The sequence below is a fragment of the Marmota monax genome, unplaced genomic scaffold, assembly GCF_021218885.2.
Source record: "Marmota monax isolate L192 unplaced genomic scaffold, Marmota_monax_Labrador192_F-V1.1 WCK01_AAM20220418_F8-fsc00008, whole genome shotgun sequence".
In the NCBI taxonomy this organism is placed as follows: Eukaryota; Metazoa; Chordata; class Mammalia; order Rodentia; family Sciuridae; genus Marmota; species Marmota monax.
This window is the reverse complement of record NW_026694432.1, coordinates 17454483-17479627: the sequence shown is the minus strand read 5'-3', so window position 1 is coordinate 17479627 and position 25145 is coordinate 17454483. Positions and strand designations below refer to the sequence as shown.

Genomic DNA, 25145 nt, shown 5'->3' with positions numbered 1-25145 from the left:
AGCCCCACCCTGCAGGTGCCTGTCCGTCTCCCACAGCCCTGGCTGCACCCGCACACCTAGGGCTCTCACAGATGCACCCTGTCCTTGCACACCCACAAGGCCCCCCCTCAGCCTCAGCAAGGACTCGTGACCCCACACCCACTCCCAGGGCCCACGCTGACCCACCCCAGGCGCATGTGTGCCCCTGACCACACACCGCCCCCCGACTTGGACCAAACCCTACAACTCAAACATAAGCTCCTCTCCCCCCACACCCACCACAGGCACACCCCGCGCCCAGGGAAGCCCCACTTCCTCCTCCCGCCACCGCCAACCAACCCGAGGGAGCGAGCGGGACAGTCGGCGGAAGCTCCTCTGTGCAGCTGCTGGGGTCTGAGCAAGGGCCAGGGAGCCGAGGCCCCGGGCCCAGGAGACCCCTGCCCACCACAGCTAAGGGCGCCCAGCCCAGCGCACTGCTGGACTCGGGTGCCAACTAGGACGTAAGCACAGGTCCTGGTCTCTGGCACCCAGACCCACTGCTGGTCAGCCACGTCCCCCACAGCCATGCCAGCAGCCACCTGCGTCCCACCACCCGCTGCCCACAGGCGCCTAAGTGTCTCCAAAGGGGCACTTGCCCAGGGAAGCCCACGGCTCCCGTGCCCCAGGGCCTCCCCCACCCTGTGCCCGGCCTGCACCTGGCACACTCTCCTGGGCGCACACAGGCGCACACTCCCCGCAGCAGCCCAGACGTGGCGTCCTTCCTGAGACTGACACCCCCACGTGTCTCCTCAAGCCTCAGGCAGCACCCACCTAGAACCACCCCACAGCTCGCCCAGAGGCCCTCGGGCTCCCCTCCCGGAAGGGACCAGGCCCAGCAGTGACCAGCAGAGCCCCTGTCCACACCCACTGCCCCCAGACCTGTCCACAGAGATTCAGAGCAGCTGGGGAGGCCGGCTGGGTCCCCAGGGCCCAGCAAGGAGGTGTCCTCTCCCAGGACCACCCACCAGGGCCGGCTGGGGGCCCTGGCCAGCACCCCGCTTCCTGGCACTCACGGCCCTCCGTCCCCAGGCCCCCCCAGCCGGCTCCAGATGCCTGGGGTCCCTGAGGCCCGACAGCCTCGAGCCTTCCGGGGACAGCAGCCGGAGCAGAGTGCAGCACGGCCTCCCGGCTTGGCCGGCAGGGGCTGTCAGGGCCGCCCAATCCCTGGCACCTCGTGCTGCCGCCTGTGAAATGGGGTGATAAGGAGGCGGCGGCTCACGGAGAGGCCGAGAGGACTGCAGGAGGTCACTCAGGAGGCTGGGGCTCGCCCGCCCGCAGGACCCTGCCCTCCAGCCCTCCAGCCCAGCAGGCCAAGGAGCAGTAGGAAAGGCCGAGGGGAATCCAGGAGGAGGCAGCTGGGCCGTCAGGTGTCGGAATCTCCACTACCATCTCTGCAGACTCGGCCTCCAGAAGCCTCAGCTTCCCCAGACAGAAACAGATGCAGATGAGATTCTTCAGGCCCAGAGAGGTTGAGTGGCATTGCCAAGGCCACACAGAGGGGAGAGTGCGGAGAGAAAAAGAGAGAGGCTGAACGAGGGGGGAGAGAGGGTGCGTTATAGAAAGAGACACACAAATTAGGTCAGCTTGCAGGGGGCCCGGAGCCCAGCACCCCTGTGCCACGCTAATCATGCCGCAAAAGCTAAGAACAAAATCAAGTGTGATTAGTTCTGCCCGAGCTGCCTTCCCCTAATGAGCCAGACGTGGCCTCCCCTCTCCTGATGACCAGAGGCGACGTGCGCGAGCAAGGGCTGGCAGGTCAGCTTTAGGTTCAGGCAGCCCTGGGTCCAAGTTCAGCTCTGCTTTCTTGCTGGGTGATCTGAGGCAAGTTGCTTAACCTCTCTGAGCTTTTGTTTGGCTAAACAGGGACAATAATCATTTGCATCTCGTAGAACTGTTTGTGAGAATCAAGTGAGATACTGTACCAAAAGCACACACTGCCTAGTACACACTTGGTGCTCGGTAACATTTGGCTGGTAATCCATGGCACATTGTCCCCCGGTTGGATGGCATCTTAAGGCTGAAGTAGGCCTGAGAGGTGGCTGAGTCAACTCCCTCCCCCAGCAGACTGAGGGGGAGAGCCGGGAAAGCTGCCCCACTCCAGCCCGGGCCAGGGGCGAGTGGCAGGCACTCAGCCTGCCAAGCAGCTCTCAGAGAGGCAAAGAGGCTCCCCCAGGGACACACAGAGCGACGGCCAGCTCCCGGGAGCAGGGCCCCTGCACCCCTGCAGGCGCCGTCCCCAGAAGGCCCTCGGTCCTGTGAGAACTCAGTGCCCCTCACGCTCACCAGCTCCACCCCGGAGACTCGGAGCGCCACCACAGGAATGTGGGCCGGGGCCAGGCTCTGGGCAGCAGGACAGCCAAAGGGGCCACACAATGGGCAGCCTGGACCTGGACAGGACGCCTCGGCCCCCACCCCCGGCCGTCCACAGCTGCCCTGGCCGGGAGCCCGCACCCCCACATGCGCTCGCGGCTGGGATGTGGGCACCGAGACTGCACCTGCTGGGGAGGGCACAGCGGGGTGCAGAGGGCCCTGCTGAGTCCCCACAGCTCCTTCATCCTCCGGGGCAGGGGACACCTCTGGGTCCATCACTTCTGGGCACAGGAAACTGGCAGGGCCTTCCCTGCCCCTGACAGGCCCACCCCTGCCCAGATCACCCTCCCCAGCACCCACCCTGCAGGCCCACTGCCCCTGCATGGCCACCACCCGGCCTGTCCACACCTGCCCTGGACCCAGCAGGAGGCAGACATCTCTGGCTCAGCCTCCTGAGGCACAGACAGTGCCAAATGAGAAAAGCCAAGCCTGGTCATCTAAGTAAGGGCCTCTCTGGATTCTGATGCTCTGGGCTCGCTAGAATTCAGGCCCCGGGCCACAGAGGTCCAAGGCAAGGTTATTTCTCAAACAGTAAAAGTGGTAACAACCTACATATCCAACAATGGGGGACTAGTTAAGTAAGCCAGGCACAACCTCAACATGGAATAGTATACAGCCATCAATAGTTTGTGTTTTCACAAATCCACACTAATTAGGTCACTGGAAGGCCTGAATGCACCACAGACGCCTGTTTGTTCTTTTTCCCCAAAGACTATTTAAGTTTGTGGCTTTGGAAAGGCGCAGGCTGGCTCTCAGGAGTGCTGTGGCACAGGCTGCTGGCAGATCCCCCGACTGTCTTTCTCCCGGTGGCCCTGCTGCTCAGCTAAATCCCTCGGCCTGCTCTTCCCGTAGAGCAGAGGTGAAGCGCCCACCTGGCCCACCTGAGAGCTAGAGCACCCCTGGAGGAGGCCGGCCGCCGGCACACCCGGCCGCTCAGTGAGCGCTGGCTGTTAATACTGTCGTCATCATTAAGATTAAAAAGTAGGTCACAGAACCCAGGTGGAGCTGACCCTGCTGTGACGAACTCCCCACCAGAGCCATCCCTAAAAGAAGAGTGACAGGAAGGGCCCGCGGCTCTTGCTGGCTGAGGCTGGGGCCACGGGCGCCTTTCATCTGTTCTCAGGACCTTTCTGTAGGTTCCAGGCACTGTCGATCCTGGAGGTGGCCCTCCCTGGGCACATTCTCTGCTCTGACCACCCTCGGCCCCTCCCTCCGCGGAAACCCCACCAGGTAGCTCCAGAGGAGACCGAGAGGGACGCGGGCGGCAGAGGACACGCAGCCCGAGGGCAGGCAGCCGGCTTGGCAGGACGGGGCTCCCTCCGACGCCCACCCCCCCCCCCCGCCTTCTCCCAGCAGCCCAGTGCAGGGTGCCGCTGTCCTCCTGCCCCGGCCTCCTGTGCCTGGATGGAGGATGGCGGCCAGCCCCGGGAATGCCACGCCCCTCTCCACCTCCCCCCGACCCCCACCCCCGGGAGCTCCCCTGCCACTGTCCCATCAATCCTGGCACCTGCCCTCTCTCCTCACCCTCTGGGCCACCCGGACACACTGCTCCTTCACCCTGTCCCCAAGCTGGTGCCTGTGAGCAGGACCACCCACGGAGGTCCCTCCCAGCCCCTGCCACCCACAGCCCCTCAGCTCCCAGCTGCCACCTCCCGTCCTCCTCCCCTGTGAAGCCATTTGTGGGATCAGGGCTGCCCCCCCACCCTTTCCCATCAGCACCGACACAACCAGTTAATCAGCACAGCCAGTGTTTATTGGGCGCCTACTGTATGCCGAGAACTCTCCTAGGCTCTCTGGGCCCCACACCTGTGGGACAGGCCGATGTGCTCAGTCAGCTGACCCAGCCTCCTGGGGGGGGGCCACCTGGGGTCACACACAGCAGCCACTGTCCCAGCCCAAACACGGACTCTGTAGCTCCACCAGGTTGTCACCAAGGGATGGGGCTGCTGGCCACATTCATCACCCCCTGAGCCCCTAGATCACACTGAGCCCACTCAGCTTCCCTGGAAGCCAATGCTGCTGGCCCCATTACGACGAGGAAATGGAGGCTGTGAGCCTCCACCAGGGGCACAGAGGATCTGAACCGCAGCCAAACTGTGACCAAGGAGCTCCCGAAGCCCAAAGAACGCATGAGGGGGTGAGTCCCAGCTCCTGATGTGACTGCCCACGGGCATTTCCTGGAGGGTGCCTGGGTCATCAGAGGGGCACTCGCCATGGACCAGGCTCTTTATATGCACACCGTCTCATTTTCCTTCACAAACGCCTTCCTGGTGGGGGACGACTGTCTGAATGTCTCAGATGGTTAAAGCAAAGTCCAGAGAGATAAAGCAACTGACCTGAAGTTGCAGAGCGATGGGGCCAGGATTTCAATCTGGGATGAGCTGACCCCAAGGGCCATGCTCTCTGTACTGCACAGCGTGCCCACCTCCAGCCCCCAGTGGCCCCTCCCTCCCACCAGAAAGCTCCCGGAGAGCAGGGCGATTGGCAGAGACCACCCACCCATGCACCCAGTGCCCTGCACAGGAACAGACAAAGTGGACATCTAGAAGTGGAGGACAAGGCCACCTGTGAGACAGGTGGCCCAGTTCAGGTGAGCAGCCCCAGCCACTGCCCTGTGACTCACTGCAGGTGCCTTGGGCACGGGGTCTCCAGGCTGCACAACCAACTTGCCAACAGAAGGGGCAGGGGCCACCACCCAAGGCCCAGGGGCCCGCAGGCCCAGCCCTCAGGAGCCTGCGGACGTCCAGGGCGGCTTCCCCCTTCCACAGGGGGCTGATTCCTCCCCCCACCCGCCTCCGTTTGCCCTCCCACAAAACGGGGGTTATGGTGCCTGGCACTGAAGGTGTCAGCTGCGATAGGCAGTCAGGTGCTGGACATGCCAGTGCCCTACTCCAAGCTCACCTTCCTGGCCACCAGACACCCCGCGACAGTCAACACCAGGTCAGCTGCCGGGGAAGCCTGTGTTTATTTGTCTCCTGGTTTATAACGGCCACCACCAGCTCCTGTGAGGTCACCTCTCTGTACCCAGGACCCAGGATATTCCTGAAGCACAGTTGGTCTCCCTGACTTTTTTTTTTTTGCTCAGTGAATGCGGCGGACGAGGTCACCCGCAGACCCACATGGCCTGCCTCCTGCCCCGGCCACCCTGCGAGCCCTTCTCTGAGCCTTGGTCTTCCAGTGCAGAAACTAGGGGGTCAGACAAGGGTGGTCTCTGATCCCCCAAATCCAGCCAGGGGGACTCTAGGTGGGCCAGGAGGGGGGAGTGGAACTGAGACTGACTCTAGTATATCGTGTCATAAAACGCCTCTGTGAATTACGTAAAAAAACATGCAGATCCGAGGACTGGGGGGGGGGGCTGCCAACTCTGGCCCCCTTCAGCCATCCTGGGCTGCGAGGGGAGCAATGCGGCCAACACCTGCGAAGGGCCAGCCTCACACTGTCCCTCGTCCGTCCTCCCAGAGAGGGTGAGATGGCCTCCGTGCTCCACAGACTCAGGCCAGGGACCTGCTGGAGCTCAGTGAACCTGGACGGAGACCAGGATGGCACCAGGAAGTGGGCACAAGGCAGGAGGGGAGGGGCTGGGACAGTGGACAGGGACCCCAGTGCCACCTGTGGTCGCCATACCCCCAGGACAGGCCTAAGGGCCAAAGGGTCATCGTCAGACCTCAAGGACCACCTGAAACCAGGTGAGGGACTCCAGGGACCTTACCAACCTGGGGACCTGCTGAGCTGACCCTGGCCTCCTCTGAGAAATGGCCCAGACCCTGCTGGAGCCGGCCAGAGGCAGGCCCGACCCCCTGGCTGTCCTGGAAGCCTCTGGGCACAAGCCAAGAGAACACCCTGAGGACACACACCAGACACACACATGACCAAGGTGTCCCGCCCGTGCGTGGGTGTGTCTGGGTCCGACTGGCTGACCCCCCCTCCTGTGTGCAGTTATTTATAACCTGGTGAACTCACCAGTGGAGTCCTCCGCCCCCCCCCGCCCAGAGCTGTCCCGCAGGCTTCTGGGCTGTTCGGCTTCAAGGCACAGAGCAGGCCAGACTGACAGGGTGAGTTCAGAGGCCTCGGTGTCACCACCACCATCACCCAATGGAAAGCCAGGCACGCAGGAAGGAGCCAGACCAGGGAGGGGCTGGCAGAGCCCCTGAGGCCTGCCCAGGGCCACTTGCAGCCCAAGAGGAGGGTCTGACTGGGCCATGGGTGGGCTCAGGAAGGGAGGGCACAGACTGGTGGCCCAGCCTTCACCGCCTCTCCTAAGTCCTGGGAGGCAGGTGAGCCTCAAAATGAGCGGGGACACTAAAGCTAGACTACTTGGGTCCAAATCCCAGAGCTGGCCTTCAGCAGCCATGAGCTCTGGGCAAGGAGGTCTACCTCGGGGTCTCCGTTTCTTTACCTGCTAAGTGAGCATAACAGCGCTGACCTCAAAGGCTAGGAGGGCTAAGTGAGGTGCTACGGACAAGGCCCTACTTGGCTGGTGACCACAGGCAAGCTGCCCGGCCTGCGCTCAGTGCCGCGGTGCATACACAGGACCCTGGAGGACAGAGCTCCAGTTGTCACACAGCAGGTGGTCGGCACGCTCTCCTTCCTCCTGGGGGCGGGGCGGGGCTCCTGCCAGCGCAGCTTCGCCCCTTGACAATCTTTTCCGCCTGTTGCTGAGCACCTCCTATGCGCCAGGCCCGACGGGGTGCCGCATCGAGGCTGTTCTCCCAAGGACTCCTCGAGGGAGAGAGGCCCTTCCCAGTGTTGCAGTGAGCAATCCGCCTGGTTGAAAGTCAAGGTCCCATAAATACCCACGGAGGAGCGGGTCCAAGGATGAGTGCGATCCAAACTCCAGATACCACCGAGCTGGCGGGGCTCTGGAGAAACCACAACCCTCGCTCCCACCGGTGGGAACGCGAAGTGGGACAGCCGCGTTACAGAACGGGCTGGCGCTCCTTCAAAACGTTCAACAGAGAGTTCCCATATGACTCAGAAATCCTACTCCTATGGTATACACTCCAGGGAAATGGAAACACATGTCCACGTTCCAAAAAGAAAAAAAAAAAAAGCGACATTATCCACAATAGCCACAAAGTCTAAAGTAACCGAACGCCTATCCACTGACGAATGGATGAATCAAACACAGTACGTCCCCGCAGTGGGTATCGGTCAGCAAAACAGTGACATTAATAATAATGAAGTGCGGATCCGAGCTGGGTTTGAGTCAACCTGGAAAGCACTCTGCTAAGGGAGAGAATTCAGTCACAAAAGGCCACATGTTGTATGGTGCTACTCAGGTGAAATTTCCAGGATAGGCTGATCACAGAGACAGAGGGGGATGAGTGACTCTCTGGGACACTTAAGGAACAGGAGGCCACTGCTATGGACACAGGTTTCCTTACAGGGTGATAAGAACATCCTGAAGTCAGGGATGGCTGCACGACTCTGTCAACACACTAAAAAGCTTTCAATCACAGCACCACAGCCTCCAGCCGCGGGGAATAAATCCCAAACCCCCGTGGATGTGGAAGCATCAGATAGAGGCACCCTGCACACCCTCCGCGTTCTTCCTGGGGTCCTGCTGTGCTGCCATGTGGTACCAGAGTTCCTCTGTCCCTCCGTGTTAATGCCCGTGCCTCCTCTGTGTCACTACTCCTGCACTTTGGAGCCACTATTCAGTACGACAAGGGTCACCTGAACACAAACGCTGGGCTACCAAAAGCAGTCAACGCTACCCAACGACGGGGCAGGCAGTGGAGGCAGCCGGGTCGGTCCCACCCCAGGAGGACAGAACAGGACGGCTCGAGGTTTGCTCACACTACGCAGAACGGTGAGCCTTTATTTAAAATTCATGAATTGTTTATTTCTGGGATTTCCCCTTGACTCTTTGAAACCGCAATTGACTGTAACGACAACTAGGGGAAGTGAAAGCGTGGCCAGGGGACCACCGTCCACACATTACGGCACGTGAGTCGAACCCCAGTTAAGCTGTGGTTTAAAAAGGAAGACATGTGAGACTGGGGCTCAGAGAGAGGGAGAAACTTGCCCAGGGTCACACAGCAGAGCCTGGACTCAGATGCAGATCGTGCAGAGAAGCCCAGCGTTCCTCATCCGGATGACACCCTTGACCTGTCCTTGTTCTCTACTGGAGTATCCCCAGACCAAGTCCTAGGAGAAGGCTCCATGACACCCACATTTGGACGAGCAAATGCCACTCCATGGCTCGCAGGTGGGAGAGGCCCAGGTCAGCGATGGTCTCCTTCGAGCTTTTTAAAGGCCATGTTGTCAGGGGTGGCCGCTGGGAGAGGACAGGCTTGGCCCAGAGTTTTGAGAGGGACTTAGAGGAGGGAGGCCAGTCCAGACGCTGGCTGGCCGTCGCCTCCACCCCAGACCTCAGGTCCCTGGCTGCGCCCTCGATGGTCTGGGATGCCCGTGGCCGGCCCGGCCGCCCTCAGCAGCACGTGAGGATGCGACCCTAACAAGAGAGCGGTGAAGCTGAACCCAAGTTCCTCTGCCCTGTCCCTGGCTGTCTGGGGTAGCCCCAAGGACAGTCTCCTGCCATGGCTCCAGCCCCCCCCTTGGCTCCCGGGCACCACCTCCACCCAGCCAGCTGGCAGCCGCCAAGCCCCGGGGCTGGTTTCCGCTCTCTCTTCTCTGCACGAAGGCGTCTGTCCTGAGGCTGGGGCTGGGCTGGGGCGGCCAGGCCTGGGTCTGGCAGGTGTCTGAGGCGCTCCCCCCCACCCCCCGCCGTTCCTGTGGGCTGGACTCAGGTAGAAAGCCTGAAGCCCCTGGGTCCTCGGGTCCAGCCCCCCGCCACAGGGATCCCCTCTCTCCCTGGCCCTGTCTCATCTTCTCATGTCTCACTGTTCCGATGGGGGAGGCCACCGCACTGAACCTCACAGGTGCAGGGTAGAGGCCTCGAAGGATCCGGGAGACGGGAGGCCAACAACTCCACAGGACCCCCTGCCCCTCCGTCCCAGGGATGGGGTGGAGGAGACCAGACAGAACCCCGGCGCCCCTCCTGCCCTCCCCTGATGCCTCCTGAGGCCCAGAGCTCCCCCCTGAGGTGTCCTACGGCTCCTCCTCAGCCCACAGCACAAGCCAACCCCTGAGCTGAGTCACACGCCCACCAGGGCTTCGGAGACCCTGAGTGTCCTGGCCCTCACCAGTCCCACAGTCCGGGGACAAGGCCATGGGAAAGCCCTCCCAGGTCCTCCCCCCGCGAGGCCAGAAGACCCGGCTCCTGCGCCTGACCCTCTATAACACCAACTTGACCCCCTTCCCGACAGAGAGCTGCCCCAGGACAAGGTCAACCAGAGGCCCAGCTGCCCCCGCAGGCCCAGGCCCCCAGGAGATGAATGAATGAGTCCCAAAGGGTCTCAGGGAGCCAGAGCCTTGTAGAAGACAAAACTCATGAGAGAAGGACCCCAGCTAGAAAAGACGGGCCAAAAGTTGGACATCAGCCAGGGGGGTTGCTGGGACAGTGCTTCTCCAAGTTCCAGGACAAGAACAGGACGAGTGACTTCCACCTCTTGGGCCACAGAGGCCTCTCATGACCTCTGCCGGCTCCTTAGCCACGGAACCCTGAGTCCCTGCCATTCCCTACAGCACAATGGGAAATGGCCCGTTTACAGAGGACAACGCAGGCTCAGAGGACAGGTACAGTTACCTGCCCAAGGCCACCCAGCAGGCAAGCGGCCTTCCCTCAGACACATGTCCCTCCCAACGTGGGAAGGAGGGGACGCAGCTCGCACAGCCTGGTGCAGCCCACAGTGCCCTGGGTGTGGGATGTGCCCTGCCCCAGCATCCAAGGGACAGTGGCCTCGGAGCCCCTCCCACCAGGAGCATCCTCACCACGCCTCATAACCTCGGGTGTTTGCCAACAGCACGGCCATCGGCAGCCCTGGTCCCCACCTAGAAGATGTCAGCTACACCCCCAGGATGGGTCAGCCAGCTCATGCATTTCAAGGGTCCCAGGAGCTGACCCCTTCAGTGCTCAGCTCAGGCCTCACCTCCCCACAGAAGTGTCCCCATTCCAGCCTTGTCCCTGGTGAACACCTCTCTGCTCAGGGACCTGAATCTCCCACTTCATCAGGAATGTTCCAGCAAGAAACAGGCCTCCCTGAGATCAGAGTACCCTGGAGGCCCCCTGCTGAGAATTCGACTGGGTCCTCATGGGTGGGCAGTCAAGGGAAGGGACCTGGCCTCTCCCACCCCAGCTGTCCCTGTCCCCAGGGACACACAGCACTGCCCTCTCTCCTCCTCTCTCCTGGCACATCTGCACCCAGGGTTTAGTAAATTACTTGTAACTGGATCTTTACAGGAACCCAAGGCTGAGTTTGGGGAATTGGGGGAAAGGAGTATCCCTGGAGGTTAGGCAGGAGACAAAGCTCTGAGCCCCTGTCCCCACCCCCGCCTTGCCTTAATCACCTAAGGAGGCCAGATGACCAGCTGCCCCTCTGGCCTGGGCTCTGCCCCTCTGGCCTGGGATTAAGAACTGGGATTAAGGATGAGCACTTCCAATAGCTCAGAGCCCTAGCAACGTGTGTGCTTGCACGCTCACGCACGACGCGTGTAAGCACATTCAGGGCTTCCTGTCTTGATGCACCATGTGCGTCTGCCTGGGGTGGTCCAGGGTGGGCGGGCACAGCTGTGTGGGTCTGGCCTGCTCGTGCGGCACACGGGGCTGCGTCTCTGCAGTGGTCCCTGAGCACCTGCAGGAGTGTTTGTCCCTGTCCGTGTGTCTGTGCCTGCACACATTTCCAAGGACATCTGACTCTCTCAAGGCAGGAGGGGTGTCTCCCAGCTTCCTCTGCCACCCTCCCAGGAGCCACAACCATCTGCAGTCACAGAGTTGGGGTGAGCCCTTCATGGGAAGCAGGAGGACAGCAGTCAGGGGGGCCACAGACACGAGGACCCCCACCCATCGGCACAGACCCAGCAACACATCTGCATGCACAAAGCAGCCCCTGGCCCACACCTAAGTCCTGACCACCACCACCATGGGAAAGGACCACTCCGCTGCGGCCACAGCCTCACGGGCCGCCCTGGGCCAGGTCTGCACCTGAGATGGCCCCCACAAGCCTCCCCGCTCCCACCTCATAGAAGAACAGGATCAGGCCCAGCCAGGCTCAGCTCCCAGAGCACAAGCAGGGGACGCAGGGGCTGCTCTGTCCTGATGCTGTGAGCTCAGTTACCTGCCTCAGGGTGAGGCCAGGGACTGACTCTTGGGGCTTTTTGTCCTCAAAACTCCAGAGGAAGGGCGTTGGGAGTTCTGGGCCAGAAGGGTGAGAAGTAGGGAAGGGTCCTCCCAGCCTGGCCCCAGCTACCCACTGGGCCCCTTAGACCCCTGCACCCAGGACAATCCTCAGTCCAGGGGGCCCCCCCTGAGTCACAGCCGGAGAGAGAGAGGCTCTAACCAGCCAGGGAAGGAGGGGCGGAGAGGCCTACGGGAATCAGAGCAGGAGGAGGAGGAGGAGGAGGAGGAGGAGGGGGAGGGCGAGAGCAGGAGGAGCTGCAGGAAAGACAGAGGAGGGAAGAGGTGGGCAGGAGGCAGGAGGCAGGAGGCAGGAGGGAGAGCTGCGCCCAAGCCCCCGGCAAGCCCAGAGCACCCCCCCTCCTGGGAGGTGGAAGTCCAGAAGGTCATCCACACCCTTGGCCCCTCAGCCTCAGCTGTGTCCCCTCAGGCCACACTCCACTTCCCTCCCCTCCCAGGCTTAGGGATCACATGGGCAGGGGGTTGGGGAGAAGGGACAAGGTGTGACAATAGGGAGAACTAGAAATAAAACAGATTGAGGATGTGTGAATGCAAAGAAAAGAAACACTGTAGCCATGTCAGGATTGGGGAATGAAACAGAGGGCTGCTGGGAGGGGAGGGGGATGATGTAATGGGGAGCAGGCAGCAACAGTGTATCCAAGGGAGGGCTCCAGAGAGGTAACAGTGCAGCCCTGCGGGAGCCCGGAACCAGGAACAGAGCTGGGGCGGGGCCAAGAATCCTCACCTGTGGAAGAGGAGCAGCGCTTGGGAACTAGAAGAGGGACGTAGGACAGAAGGAGGGGCCCCCAGGGCTCGGGAGCTGGGAAGAGAGGGCGTGTGTACTGGGCGCTGGAGGAAAAACAAGAGTTCACCGGAGAAAAGAGTCCACAGGGTAGACACGCGGGGTGCTTGGTGCAACGTGGGTGAACAGGGCAAAGGGAAGAGGCTGGAGAAGTGCACTGAAGGGAGGTGACTTAGCACAGAGCACTGGGCATGCGTGCAGCTGGGTGGTCAAGGAAGGCTTCCTGGAAGAGGGGGTGGACATGGGTCTGCATTCTGGGCAGAACAGAGATAGGTAAAAAGAAGAAGCATGGTACAGGGGACGGAGCCCTACTCAGCACTCAGGATGCAGTCCTTAGTCCTAGCTCCGTCACCAATCTGCTGTGTTGCCTTGGGCAACAAGTACCTCCCTGTACCTCTCAAGTACCTCTCTGAGCTTCAACTTCTCCAAGTGTAAAATAGGAGGCTGAACAACAGGATCTCAGAAGACATTCACTATGCCCCCGCTGCAGTTCCACTTTAGGACAATGAACTTGGACAAAAGCATTTCCAGGCTTCCTTCCTAAAATCATTTCTGGTCCTCTGGTCTTTCCTCAGCCTGGGTTAGCCTCAGCCCATGCCCAACACAGACAGAAAATATGACAGAGAACTGACCCACACGGACGTGAAGAGCCTCTGGTCTTTGGGTAATCCCCTGCCCCCAGCAGCCACACAAATCCTGGGACCTAGCAAGGCCTGCTTGGCCTTCAACTCCTCCTCTCTGGGCCCCATGCTCTATGGTTTGTGGAACATGAGGCAGCTGGGGCAGTGCTCATGCGTGAAACAGGACTCACAGGACTCGGGGGCCAAACTACTAGGGTTCAAATTCCAACTCTGCCACTTACTAGCTCTGTGACCTTGGACAAGTTACTTCACCTCTCTGTGTCTCAATCTCCTCTTCTGTAAAATCAAGATATTGCTCGCATCTCCCTCATAAGGCCACTGTGAGAATGAGGTGAGTTTTTATACATGAGCCATTTGGCAAAGTAACTCGACCCCTGGATAGACCAACACCCTGCCTGCCAGAGATGCGTTGGTTTGGACTCGGAGCCCAGCTTCTGAGCACTGGGGCCAGGTTGAGGACCTGTGGGGATCCAGCGTTCAGCCACAGAACAGCCTGGGGCACAGGCCAGGTCCCCAGGGAGGGAGTGCCCTGTGAGTGTCTGTTAGATGCATGGAGCAGTCCCTCCCCACACGTGGCTCCCCCCTCCGCCTGGAGATCACCGCTTTCAACCACAGTTACGTCCCGGATGTCCGCGTCTGTGCACACCCAGTGCCTCTGCCTAATGACAGACAACCGTCCTTGAAGACCCGATCCACGGACGCCTGGGCCATGGAGCTTCTCAATCCATGGAGTCACCGAGTCAGAGCCAGGCCCTCACACCCCATCCCCTCCCCCACCTAAGTGGGAGCTTCCTGAGGCCAGGAGCCAGGCGGAGCCTCCAAGCACTGAGCACTTAGCACTGGCCAGAACAGAGGGGGCATCCGGTCACCAGCAGGGTGGGGACAAGGACCCAGGTACTGAACTCTGACCCCCAGGAAACCAGACTCAAGGCCCAGGCCCCTGGTGGCCCGGGTTTGATGGATCAGGCCCCCCAGGGTTAGGGAGAGAGTCCCCCCTCCCCCACCTGTGGCCCCAGAGGAACCCAGGCAGGCCACGTGAAGAGGGTGGCCTCCCTCTCCCAGCCCTGCAGGCCTGCACTTCCTCCTGGTCACTCTCTGTCAGGCCCCATCCTGTCTGGCCCCGGGTCTTTCTGATAGTCCCTCCCCTGGGAAGACTGGAGGGGCCCCTGGGCCACTCCATCAATCTCCCCATTTCACAGATGGGAAGTGGAGACCCAGAGAGGGAAACAGCTGTCTGCTACCCTGACCAGTTAGGGGGACCCCCACTGACACGATGATGGTGAGGAAAGCGCCATCATGAAAATGAAGGTGGCCACCGGCAGCAGCTTCCTCCCAACTAGCTTCCGGCTAGTCCACCAGCTCCCCTCCCCAGCGCTGCCCGGCCACAGCCTGACAGTCAGGAACCAGCGCCCCGTTGGACACAAGGGGAGACAGAAGCTGGTCAAGAGCCGGCCACCCGGTCCTGCACACCCTGCGAGCACCGGGGTCCCACTAACTGCCCCACCTCTCAGGCCTCGAGGTCCCCATCAGTAAAATGGGGTCCCCACCTGCCCCGCAGGAGTGTGGTGAGGAGCATGCTGAGCACTGCAGGTACGTACGGGGAGCACGGTCTGTCTGTGGGGCCAGGACATCACGGCCACCACCATCACACGTGTTTGTCTCCCTGACCCTGCAGCACCTGGAGGGCAGCACCCAAGCAGGACTCAACGTGGACACCCCAGGCCCAGCAGCAGCCCGGCCCCGGGTTGGGACATGGAGAGAACAGAAGAGACCCACAGAGGCACCCACACCCCGAGGCCCCGGGGAAGGCCGCTGCGACAGGTCCCCAGGTCTCCTGAGAGCACAAGTGCCAAGAGCCCTGTCCCCAGCTCCCCAAGAGCAATGCCTACTCGGTCCCCACACGCCTCCCAGCATCTGCCCCCAAGCCAGGGGGGAGGACAGGTCTAATGAGCCCCCGCAGCCCCGGTGCCGGCGACTGAACTGGCAATCAGTGTGCGCTCAGTGTGCGCCAATGACGTTCCGTCCCGTGGCGGGTTAGAGATGGCTCTCCTTAGAGACTGGGCTGTGGGCGGGTGGGGCTGGAGGATCGGGGTCTGCCTGGTGGTGTGGGGGTGCGGGGAGCTCTGGGGAGCCTGGAAGAGTCCCACCAGCAGCCCTGAAGCTCACAGACATCCCAGAATCAGATGCAGGGCCTCGTCAGTACCGTCCCCTGTCCTGTCCCACCCCAGAAAGCCCTGGCCCTAACCTACGTAGGACACGAAATCTGCCACCAGGGGGGCACAGCTCCAGAGCAGGGGACGGGCACCCAGCACCAGGCCCCGTCGCTCTGGCTGTGTGAGTCCTCTCTGTGAGGGGTGCCACCAACCTGTGAGGGCAGCAGGAGACTCTGAGACCTCCTGGACCTTGGGTAAGGCCCAGGCCATCCCCTGAGGGACGGCAGGCTGTGCAGGGGGCCATCACGTATCAGGCCGGGGCCTGGGGAATAAGCGGAGCACGGCCAAGATGCCCCCTGGCTGGAGAGCAAGTGGGAAGGCCCAGCGCCTCCGTGTCCTGGAGGCCCAGGACTGAAGGGCCCAAGGTCCACTCCTGAGAACCAAATTCTCCAGAGACTCAGCACCAGAAGGCGCTGGAAAGTGCTTCCTCCCATCTGCCCTGAATCCTGCCAGCTCCAGTTGAGAGTCTTGGTCCGAGATCTCCCTTCCAGGGTGGTCCCCAGCCCAGGGTTCTGCTTTAAAGATCCCCCACGATCGTTCAAACTTGGTCCCCACACTCTCCAAGGGGACCTGTCTCCAAGCTCCTGTCCCTGGAGAACAAGTCCTCAGTAAGACCAAGAGAGGGGCAGGAGAAACGCAAACCCACGCAGGTGAGTGAAGGAAAGCAGCATGAAAACCACCCGCACTTACTTTTGTGTATTACTTCACATTATTAATTCCCAAACAACCACAACTCTCCATGTTAAAGAAAAGACTGAAGCTCAGAGGGGTTAAGTGGACTTGCCAAGGTCACACAGCAAGAAGCTGAAAGAACCAGGAATTCTACCCTGGACTAATTGCGTCCAGAGCCCCTGCTCCTCCTACTTCAAGTTGAACCCTTAGGCTTGGTGGCCCCCAAACAGACATAGCACCAAGGCCTGAGAGGAGCTGAGGGGTGGGCACAGGCAAGCCTCAGGCAGGTGGACAACAGGGCGGTTGAACCCACTCCATCTCGTGTAAAAGGCCAGCACAGGCGTCCCTGCCCGGGGCCCCCCACAGCCAGGTAGGAAAGGAGCCAGATCATTCACTGCACCCCCTCCCACTGCCGGCCCTCAGCCATGGCCGCTCAGACTCCCCTGTAATCACCACTTCCTGTTTGGCGCTAAGACTGGGCCTGGTCAGTGGGGGAGGGGAGCGGCCACCCCTCTAACCAGGGTCTGCTCAGGAGGGCCGGGCGGAAGTGAAGTCTCCCGGCCTCCTGGAGTCCCGGGAGGCTGGGAGTCAGGGCAACTGGGGACAGGGCGGTGGGGAGGGGTTTCCCAGCGTGTGGTGGAATGTTCCAGGGGACAGAGGTCCGAAGGGGCCAGCGAGACAAGCCAGGTGGTCCAGGACCAGCCCAGCCCTGCTCCCGCTAGCACAGTGTTGGGAGGGATGGCAGGAGTCAGGGGCTGGGCCGTGGGCAGCTCCCAGCTCTGGCCACTCTGCCCCCGGAGACACAAAATCACAGGCTCCAAGAAGCTGGCTGGAGCCCAGAGCCACAGTCCCTCTGTCCTGGCCAGACACGGCTGGCCCCGCCTGGGTGCTCAGACCGCAGGCCTGCCCCAGGCAGCCCCCTGGCGCCTTCCAACCCATGGACACACGCCCTGGACGCAGCAGGACTGTCAGCCGCACTCTTCCCCCACCCCACCCACACTGAGACGGAGTCTCAATCCAGGCTCCTTCTTTCCTTCATTCACCCGTTAATTCCCTTGCGCATTCATGTACCCTCTTGAACCATTCGGTCATGGGCCAAGCTGGTGCCGTGGACCACACCTGCAATACAGCAACTGGGGAGGCTGAGGCAGGAGGATCCCAAGTTCAAGGCCAGCCTCGGCAACTTGGGAGTAAAGACTAATAATAAAAAGGGCTGGGGATGTGGCCCCGTGGTAGTGTCCCTGGGCTCAATCCCCAGTACAATAAATAAATTGATTGATTAATTCTGGGCCAGCCACTCAGTGGCCCCTGGGAGGTCAGTGAGAGGGTACCCCAGGAAGCTCGTGGTCTGTCAGGAAAGCACCGTGACACACTCTTGTCTGCAGGAGACCCTGCCAAGCCACTGCCCTCTGAGTCTCACTCACTGTGAGGCTGGAGAGCGAGGGCAGAGGGCCAGCACTCAGAGGCAGGGACACAACTCTCAAGGTCTGGTCACCACATGGGGGGCAGGCAGCACACATCCAGGGCGGTGGTGGGTGTTCAGAGCCCTCTCATCCTGAGGCTCCACACACTGCCCCTCTTGGCTGTGCCTGACCACTCGGCCCGGCACGAGCCCCTCACCGCACACAGTCGTATGACTTCCCTCACCCATCCCGAGGGCTCTCAGAGGGGCCACTTTGACAGATGGCAGACCCCTATGAGGAGGAAGCGCCCGGGGCCAGGCCTGGGGCGGGAAGCTTGCCCTTCACACTCCTATTCTCCCACTTCGCAGAAGTGGAAGACACTGAGAAGTTAAGTAACTTTCACAAGGTCACACAGCCACAAACCTTCCCCCATTCACAACTCAAGACGGCACCACAGACTTCCAAAGCGGCGGGCGGGAGAACTGGGTCAGAAGGGACATGGCACGCACCTGTTAGGAACAGGTACTTGGTGAACAGTGACAGATACAGTCAGGGTCCAGCCCCTCCCACCCCAGGGGCTGGGGGTAGGGAGGCCCCAGAGAGGTGAAGCAAAATGCCCAAATGGCATGGCAAGAGGGCACGGGATTAGGACAGCAGGCCACACCTAGGAGCCTGCCAGGCCCTGGCCCAATACAGCTGTGCTGCTTTGTGGCTGTGTGACTCTGAGTGAATCCCTTCACTTCTCTGGGCCCCATTTCCTCACCTGTAAAACAGAGGTTCTGATAACTCCGACTCAGAAGATGCTCAAAAGGACTAACTAGCCAAAACAGGCGTGGTGCCCACTCGGTGGGCCAGGTGCCCGGGTGGCCAGCTGCTGTTTCTCTTGTCAAGCCTCAGGTGAGGCCCTGCCTCGGCGGGCCCTCGGCACACAGGCTTGCAGGGCAGAGATGCTGTGGCCTCCCGCGGCCAGCGGGCTCCAGCCTTCAGAATGTCACTGACGCCCCTTGAATGTGCCCCGTCCCGCCTTTCCCCCAAGAGGCAGACGCCCTCCCATTCCATCGCTGCCCCAGCTTCTTCCAGAGCCCAAGCCCAGAGCCGCCCCACGGGCACCACTGGGGGCAGCCCAGGGACCCAGGCCCCAGGCCATGAGTGGGGGAGCCATTGCGGCTCTCCTGGACGGCAGGGCCCCCACCACCCCCAAGGCAGGGGCCAGAGGAGACCCTCCAATCAGCTAGAGGCCAACTCTCCCCAGAGGGCAGAGCTCCAGGTTCAGAGCCGTCACCCCTCGCCCACGACGGTCCTGGGAGTCAGTATCTGTCCCCAAATGATAAGAAAATGGAGAGTCAGGGAAGGGGACCGCTTGCTCCGTGGCACGTGACAACCACTTTTAGAGAGAGTTCCAAAGTCACCTCCTCCAGAAAACCCTCCTGGCTCTCGAGGCTCCCGAGAGGCACCACACTCGGTCTCCTCAACAGGCTCCTTTTCTCATCGCAGCCTCCCTGAGGCTGACACCTCCTGTCCCCACTCCCCAAGTCACACAGCTGGTGTCCACCCCCCCGAGCCCTGCTGCCTGGGGAGTCAGGCTGCAGGTCCCTTCACTGTCCCTGGGCTCATCCCCCAACATCTGGGAGGGAAGGATGTCCCCCCAGGACCTGGCCTGGAACAGCTCAGAGCCCCCAACCTTCACCCTTTATAGTAAGGACAATCTGGCCCCAGCCTCCTGAGGCTCACAACCACAGCAGCATGGAGCAGCGGCCGGGGGGGCCACCAAGGCTTCCAAGCGCAGGAGTGGGTGGGAGCAGGGACCCTACCCTGACGAGTGGGTCACACAGTCACCCACCTTCCCCTCCCCACCCCTGCCACCACCCAACCACAGAATGACAACTCTATAAAGAGCATGGAACCTGAGCCAGGCATGGGGCAGGAAGATTGCTCTTCACACTCCTATTCTCCCACTTTGCAGAAGTGGAATGCGAGGCACTGAGAAGTTAAGTAACTTTCACAAAGTCACACAGCCACAAATCACTGAGCTCCCATCCCTGAGAGCATTCAAAAGCCTAAGTGACACCTGGGATCCCTTCCAGGCCTGGACCTTTAGAAGACCATGTTCTTAAAGCTGCATTTCCAAGATCCCCACTCTCCAAGCCATGGCAGGGAGTGACTGGGTGGAGCAGCAGAGGTGGCTCTGGAAGGAGATGTTCCTCAGAAGGTCACCTGGCAGTCCAGGAGTGAGGACTCCCCAAGGGGAGATCACCCCCTCATACACACAGGTAGACCCAGGGGTCACCCTTTCCTCCCCTGCTTGACCCAGCTGCTGCCCACCCGCTGATGTCCTGAGAAGACCCCACCCCAAGGCCACACCTAGAGCCACCTGACTGGGGCTCTTCTGGTCTAACAGCCTCGCCTGATACAGGCATCACCCTCTTCTGAGGGGTGGCATCCCTGCCCACCAGGCGCCACCCACTGACCCTTTGCTTCCCAGGCCAGATGAGGCACAAGAAGGGTGACAGCCTTTTTCAACAGCCAGACCCCTGGGGAGATGCAAGGCCCGGAGTGACACCATGTTCCCCTCCCACCTCTGCTGCACCCCTGCTCTGCCCGATGCCAAGCCAAGCATGGAGCCTGAGACCAGAGCCTGGGGGTGGGCAGAGGGCTGCTCGATCTGCCACCCAGCATGGGCTCAGAGCCAGCACAGCCCTACCTCAGGGGCACCCTGCCTTGTCAAGGTCCTACTATGCACCAGATCCTGAACCGCTCTCATTTAATTCCTCTCTCCACCCCACAAGGTGCCAAGCATGAGCCTCCTTTCATGGCTGAGGAGCAGGTGCCAGCCAGGGAGCGACTTGCCCAGCCCCGCGTCCCACCAGGCCTCCTGTCTCCAGAACTTTGTCCTGTGCTCCTCCTGGGTCTGTGCACCTGCCAGCTATTCTCACCCCTGAGGAGGGTGTCTTCAACCCCATTTCACAGAGAGGAAGCCCAAGGCTGACCAGGGGGATAACCTGCCCAAGATCACCCCGTGAACAGGTGGTAGTATTGGGATTTTGACCCTGAACAGTGATTCCCAAATTTTTAAGGATCTAGAAATGCAGCTGAGAAAGTGTCCCCAGTGGCTAGGACAGACCAGGTGGCTATCCATCCTAGGGACCTCTTCCCCTCAGCCCCCAGGGGAACTGGAGATGAGGCAGGAGGCCAGTCGCCTCATGGGGAAGGCTGGGGAAGGCTAATGAAGAACCAATCCTGAAGCCCCTGCAGGGACCCGCTCTAGACAGACTGCCAGCTGGGGCTGGAAGAGGAGGGCGGCTCCAGGCCAGGCAGCCTGTGGGACGGACCCCTCCTTCTTAGCCCAGGGGATGGGGCCAGGGCATCACTGTTCCCAGAACTGCTCAAGAGGTGGGACCTACTGATCTCCAATTCACTGTACCCCACCCTGGATCTGGGCAAGTGCCACAGAAGAACTCACTTGGGACCTGGGTCCCTCAAAGGGGAGACGTGGCTCTTCTTCCAACCCCTTCCTCCTGCTTCCTGATGGAGCTGGGACCAAGTTCAACCCCCAGCTGCTGCAGTCACTCCAAGGGACATTCAGGGGTCACCTCCCACACATCTCTACCTGCACACATGCCTCCCTCAAGGGTCCTTGCTCATGCTGAGGTCACCCATGCACTCACGCACACACACTCTGATGGGCCAAGCACACGCCCACCAGAGGTCTCTCCACACTGGACCCCTGTGATCCTGCGGGCACACATGGCCCGGGTCCTAGTGGCCCAGCCGGTTACAGTGCACAATGGGTCACCCTCACTCAACCACCCACAGGGGGCATGGTGGCATCGGCACAGAGAGTGGGCACATCCTTCCCAGGGCACACCCCACAGGTCCCAGGGCTCCTCACTGGGGTGGCCACGCTGCACACACACTGGGTCACCTTCACCAAGTCACCCTCCCCCCGCCCCCTCGGGAGTCCCCACTGCCCTACTGGTGGCTGGGGGGAGGCGACCTGAGAGAGACCCAACGCACACCCTCCCCCAGCAGAGGAATCCGCCCGGCTCCCAAAAGTGGCCGCGGTCTGGGCACACCCACGAGGCAAGCGCCGCGCTCACTCTGGCCCCAAGACACACCCAGCCCCGGGACCCCCGCCGGCCACCAGGCCCTCGCGGTGCCCCTCGGGCCGCGGCGGGGGACCCCGCTCCGCCCGCGGGAGGCGGTCCACCCGGCTGCCCGGGTGGCGGGGACCTGTGGGGACCTGCTGCGACCCGCGCTCCCGCCGGGGCCTCCCTCGGGGGAGGGGTCCTCCGGGAAGGGGACGAAGCCCCGAGCGGCGGCGGTGGCTCCCGGGCGGTGGGGGAGGGGCTGCGGGCTGCGGCCCGGCCGGGGGTCCCGGCGGGTCGCGGGGGGGGGGGGGTCCCCGCGGGGCGGGCGCGTCACTCACCCCCGCGGCGCGCCCGGCCAGCAGCAGCAGCAGCAGCGGCGGCAGGAGCAGCCCGCGGGCCCCGGGCGCGGCCGCGGCCCCGTTCCCGGCTGCGGCCCCGCGGGCGGCCCCGGCGCGGTGCGGCGGCCCCGGCTTCATGGCGGCGGCGCCTTTGTTCCGGCGCTGGCGGCGGCGGCGCGGCTCGTCGGGCTCCGGCTCGGGGCCGGCTCCGGCTCCGCTCCGGCTCCGCCTCGCTCGCGGCTCCGCGCCCACAGCGGCCGCGCCCGCAGGAAGCGTGCGCCGCCGCCGCCACCGGGCCGCCCCCAGCGCGGCGGGCGGGGCGGGCTGTGCGCGGGTGCGCGCGGGGGTGCGCGCGAGTGCGCGGGAGTGCGCGGGGGAGCGCGCGGGGGTGCGCGGGGGTGCGCGCCGAGCTGCGACCCCCGCCCGCCCCGCCCGGCGCGGCAGGCTCGGGCCCGGGGCTGCAGGACCCAGTTCCGCTCCGCGCGTCCTCCGCCCGCGGCCGGGAGGGCTGAACCCGAGGACCCCGCGGGCCATGCCGTTCCTTCTAGGGTCCGAGGTGTGTGTCCCCACCCAGCAGCCTCCTGTGGGCTCCATTCATTCCAGGACTCCCATCTTCACCCCACGCCCCAGCCAGCCTAGGAAGGGGCCGGAGATCACCCAAGACCCCGACCTTCGTGTCCTCAGAATGCGGACTGGCTGTTGCCCTCAGACTAGGCCTGACCCTCTCTGGGCCTCAATTCCACCCAGCGAGACCACCATGGAATGGGGGTGTGGAGTGTTGACTTGGGCCCTGTCACTAGGGTTGGAGAGGAGATGGTGGGCAGCCCCATAGTAGCTCGGCTTCCCCAGGTGAGACTCGGATTCCTCCCAGTAGAATGGAGACCTCTCCTTCCAGGCACAGTGGGAGTACAGAGCACCTCTGGGTGACGCGAGCCTTGGCGGCCTTGTTGTATTTGGGGTGGTTTCTCCTTTGCTTCCGTCTCCATCTGATGTCCCACATTCTCCCTATTTGTTTGAGTCCCGCTGCAGTCAGTCACTGCTGACCCCCACACCAGCCTGGCCTGGCATGCAGTGGGTGCTCAATACAAATTCACAGAATCACGGGATGTGGTGGCACAGGCCTGTCTTCACATGGACTTGGGAGGCTGAGACAGAGGGATAGTAAATTTGAGGTCAGCTTCAGCAACTTGGTGAGGACCTGGGCAACTTAGCAAGGCTCTGTCTTAAAATAAAAAATAAAAATGGGCTGGGAATGTGGCTCAGTGGTTAGGCACCCTGGATTCAATCCCCGGCACAGAGAAACAACCCACCAACCTGCAGAATCAATGAGTACGGTTCTCATTCACCTGTTTTGGGGAGAGAGGGGGAGGGTTAAACACTTATTAATCCCTGAGCACATGTCCTTGACCAAGCACTTTCCTTGGATTATCTTGTCAACATCTCAGGAGCTCCATGAGGTCGGAACTGTTGATAGCTCCACTTCTTTGGTGAGGAAACTGAGGTTGTTTGCTGATGACGGCGAATTCACTTTTGCTCTCAGTTGCTCTCTGGCGCCTGGGTCCCTGCACCCCCAGTTCAGGGCTGCTGTCAGCCCAGGGGTGTGGGTGGAGCTCGGAGGCAGAGTACTTGCCTAGTATGCTCCGGCCCTGAGTTCTATTTTACCCAGCAGCAATGAAAACACACACACACACACACACACACACGCACACACACGCACACACACACACACACACGCACACACACGCACACACCTCAAAACTGGAGCCATTTGCCTGAGGAAAGAATAGTGGAGCAGACAGGAGTAACCATGGCCTCTGGGTGTCAGGGCCAGCAGCCTCTTGGGAGGTAGTCAAGAAAACAAAGGTCAGCTCAACCTAAGGTAGAGATGTGTTAAAAGGGGTCCCTGAGAGGAGGGGGAGTAAGTGGGTCCCTAAAGGGTGTGTGAGCCCAGGCTAGCTGTCCTTAGGCAGACATCCTGCAGAGAGAGAGGGAGAGTGTTCAACTTTGTGATTCAAAAATCCCTAGGACACCAGGCATGGTGGCTGACATCCCAGCCACTCAGGAGGCTGAGGCAGGAAGATCACAAGTTCAAGGACAACCTCAGCATCTTCATGAGGCCCTATCTCAAAATAAGGGTTGAAAGGACTGGGGGATCTGGCTCAGTGGTAAAGCACCCCTGGGGCTCAATCACCAGCACCCCCACACCTCCAAAAATATTCCTAAGAATTCTGAGATCCCAACCTCTGGAATCCCATTCCCAAATCTTTTGGAATTGAGCCATCTCCTTGGGGAGCTGGGTGGGGAAAGGCTGGGGGCCGTGCAGATGGGGAGTTGGTCTTGTGGAATGGCACAGCCTGGAGCTGGAGAGGTCTGGCTCTGGGTGGGTCAGTACCTGGGTTCCAATCCCAGCTCTGCTGTTACTTTGGATATGTTTTCTGGACTACCTCCAAGGGGCTGGGGAGGCTGAGGCAGGAGGATCCTGAGTTCAAAGCCAGCCTCAGCAACGGCGAGGCCCTAAGCAACTCAGTGAGACCCTGTCTCTAAATGTACTACAAAATAGGGCTGGGGATGTGGCTCAGGGGTCAAGTACCCCTGAGTTTAATCCCTGGTACCAAAAATAAAATAAAGGAAGGGACCCGGATGTGGACATAAAATTCCCTTCCAGAGAGGCTGAGAAGACCAGCGGGAAGACTGGCTCTGAGGGACCGAGAGGTCCAGAGTGGGGGTTAGGAGGAGCCAGATGCCAGCACGGGAGGACTTCTGAACACAGATGCCAGTGGCTATTGTGACAGGGGGCGAGTACTCTGTTTTGGGAGGTGAGCAAGACGCAGGGGGCCCTGCGGTCGCCATGTAGAAACTAGGCAGGGAGCAGGACCCTCCAGCTTCTGGAAACAGCAGCCTCTTCCCCACGCCTGGAGAAGTGGGGAGGGGTGTGTGTGGAGAATCTTTGGCCAGGCCGGGAGCGCCACCTGCTGCTCCTCAAAGACCCTGGTCGCAGCCAGAACAGAGGTCGGGACCTCGGGGACCAAGCTCCCCATGCCAGGGCTCCGGGACTCCTGGAGCTCGCAGATGCACACATCCAACTCCCTCAAGCACGGCACCTCCACACAGTCACCCTCCCCTGCAATGGGCCATGTCCCAGCTCCATCCACAGTGCCACTACACCCCGCAGGCATGTGATGCTGTCCTCTCCCGGCACAAACTCTCACAGCCCACCTGGCCCCTCAGAGTCACATCATTTCCTCTGGGAAAGCTTCCCAATGACCTTGGGGTGAGCAGCGCTGGTCCCGCTCTGCCCAATAGCCTGATCACACCCGTCCTGCATCCAGACCCTGTTCCCAGTTTCTACTGTCTGTCTTGGC

The 25145-nt window shown here is 61.4% G+C and overlaps 1 protein-coding gene across 1 annotated transcript in view; it reads right to left on the bottom strand.

The window, feature by feature from the left end:
- Nucleotides 1-22317, bottom strand: part of Sdc3 (syndecan 3) — a 34750-nt gene extending 12433 nt beyond the window's left edge. Inside the window, exon 1 of the mRNA XM_046468365.1 lies at nt 21784-22317. Coding sequence (XP_046324321.1) covers nt 21784-22317 — 534 coding nt within the window. The remainder of the gene's footprint in view (nt 1-21783) is intronic.
- Between the last annotated feature and the right edge of the window lie 2828 nt (nt 22318-25145).